This window comes from Macrobrachium nipponense, chromosome 13 (assembly GCF_015104395.2).
Source record: "Macrobrachium nipponense isolate FS-2020 chromosome 13, ASM1510439v2, whole genome shotgun sequence".
Taxonomy (NCBI): Eukaryota; Metazoa; Arthropoda; class Malacostraca; order Decapoda; family Palaemonidae; genus Macrobrachium; species Macrobrachium nipponense.
In genome coordinates, this window is record NC_087206.1 from 32,818,038 (window position 1) to 32,820,047 (window position 2,010).

General features: G+C 37.9%; 1 protein-coding gene across 1 annotated transcript; it reads left to right on the forward strand.

The window, feature by feature from the left end:
* The first annotated feature begins 373 nt into the window (after positions 1-373).
* On the forward strand, positions 374-1,114 carry LOC135225289 (protein FAM200A-like). Its single transcript, XM_064264619.1, has one exon. The coding sequence runs from the start codon at positions 374-376 to the stop codon at positions 1,112-1,114; it is 741 nt and encodes a 246-aa protein (XP_064120689.1).
* Positions 1,115-2,010: the final 896 nt, after the last annotated feature.

Here is a 2,010-nt window from a genome sequence, read left to right on the forward strand (position 1 = left end):
CCATTTGCTAGAGAACCTTGAGAAGGGTTTTGGTGTAGAGCAGTGGTTCTTAACCCCTGGGTCCCGACCCAAAGTTGGGTCGCCAAGCCATTTTATTTGGTCGCTAAGGGTTTGCAGAAAATTATTATTTTCCCACTACAAATATATTATAATTATATACTGTAATAATTAAAATTCATGGTGCATTGTTTTAGGATTCTAAGCAGACCATGATTAAATAAAAACTCCAAAGCAGAAAATTTATTTGAAGTGTTTTGAAATTTCAATGTAAAACCAACAATTTGAAGTTTTCCATACGATAATCTCTACCGTGGCTTTGGCAACACGAGGAAAGGTTCTTCAACGATTGCTTGATTTGCGGACTGAGACCGAGATGTTTCTGACTGAAAAGAAACGTCAATTGGCCCACAAATTCTCAGATTCAAACTGGTTGATGCAAGTAGCATATCTTGCAGATATATTTGCTGAGATTAATTCCCTGAATATGTCAATGCAAGGTCGTGATCAGACATTAGTTGGGCTTTCTGAGAAACTGTCATCATTCAAAGGAAAACTGAAATTCTGGATGAATAAAGTAAAGGCAGGAAAAACAGCATCATTTCCCTCCCTAAATATACTACTGGAGAACGAAAACTATTCTCTCAGCCAAGTCCAAGACACTATTGTGCAATACATGTCCAAGCTGGTCACAGAATTTAACCATTACATTCCAGAAAATGCACATAAATACAGTTGGATCAGAAACCCATTCAACATTGAAGCTGAAGACCTACCTGAGGAAATGTCAAACATCAACAACCTACAGGAGCAGCTCATTGAGATCCAGAGTGATGAAGCACTTCATTATGATTTTAATAGGCAACATGAATCACTAAGCTCATTTTGGATAAAAGTGTACAAAGAAAAACCGATTCTTGGAGGTGAAGCCATGAAAGCCCTCCTTCCATTTGCTGCAACATATTTGTGTGAGGCAGGATTTTCTGCCCTGACAGTCACAAAGACCAAGTACAGAAACCGCCTACAATCTGAGGATGATCTAAGATGCAGTCTAACATCAAAATCACCCACATTTGAGGAACTGGTCAACACACTTCAGTGTCAAGGTTCTCACTGATTATAAGAGTAGTAGCACATTACATGTCAAGTTCTGAATAATTTTGAATTTCTCTCTCCACAGGGATATATCACAGCCTAATTATTTTATTTTAGTTTATAGCATGAAACCCAAACATACCTTTTTGTTTTTGTGAGGCTAGCAATTATATGTTTGTATATTTTTTTGTCCATATATCACGGTTATTTATATGTGCTACTTGTATTAATAAACATCCCAGCATGTAATTTTGTTTCTGTAACCCGCTTTTAAAAGCATTATCATATTACTTATAAAGACAATTTGTATACCTATGTAGGCTTGGGTCGCCATGGTTGATTTGTGCAAAATTTTGGGTCGCTGCCAAAAAAGGTTAAGAACCACTGGTTTAGAGCAATTTTAGTGCTGCACTCGATTTAGTAAATCACAAAGCACTTAGTTATCAAATTCAGAACCTTGGAGTGGGTGGATAAGTTTTAGGCTTACTTCAAGGTTACCTTACCAGTAGTCAGCAGCGAGTTGCTGTTGATGGGATCTTTAGTTCGAACCAAGATATTGTGTCTGGAGTTCCACATGGGTGTTCTTGGTCCACTGTTATTTTTAGTGTATACAAGTGTTATGGTTTTTAGCCTGGAAAACAAAATTTTTCAGTATGCCGATGATGCACACTTGTGGGTGTGGTCAAGTCAACACCTATGCAAATTAAAGCTGCTCTTAGTCTAAATTGCGACATGGAGCGGATTATTGAAAGGTGTAGTCAGTGGGGTATGAGGCTGAACTCCAGTAAAACGAAAACACTATTGATTAGCAGGGTCATGGAGATTTTCCACCCCATCATCCCCTTCACGTGGATGGGTCTCTGCTGAATAAGTCTGAAGATTTTAACTATTATTGGTAAAAATTTGACTCCTCTTACT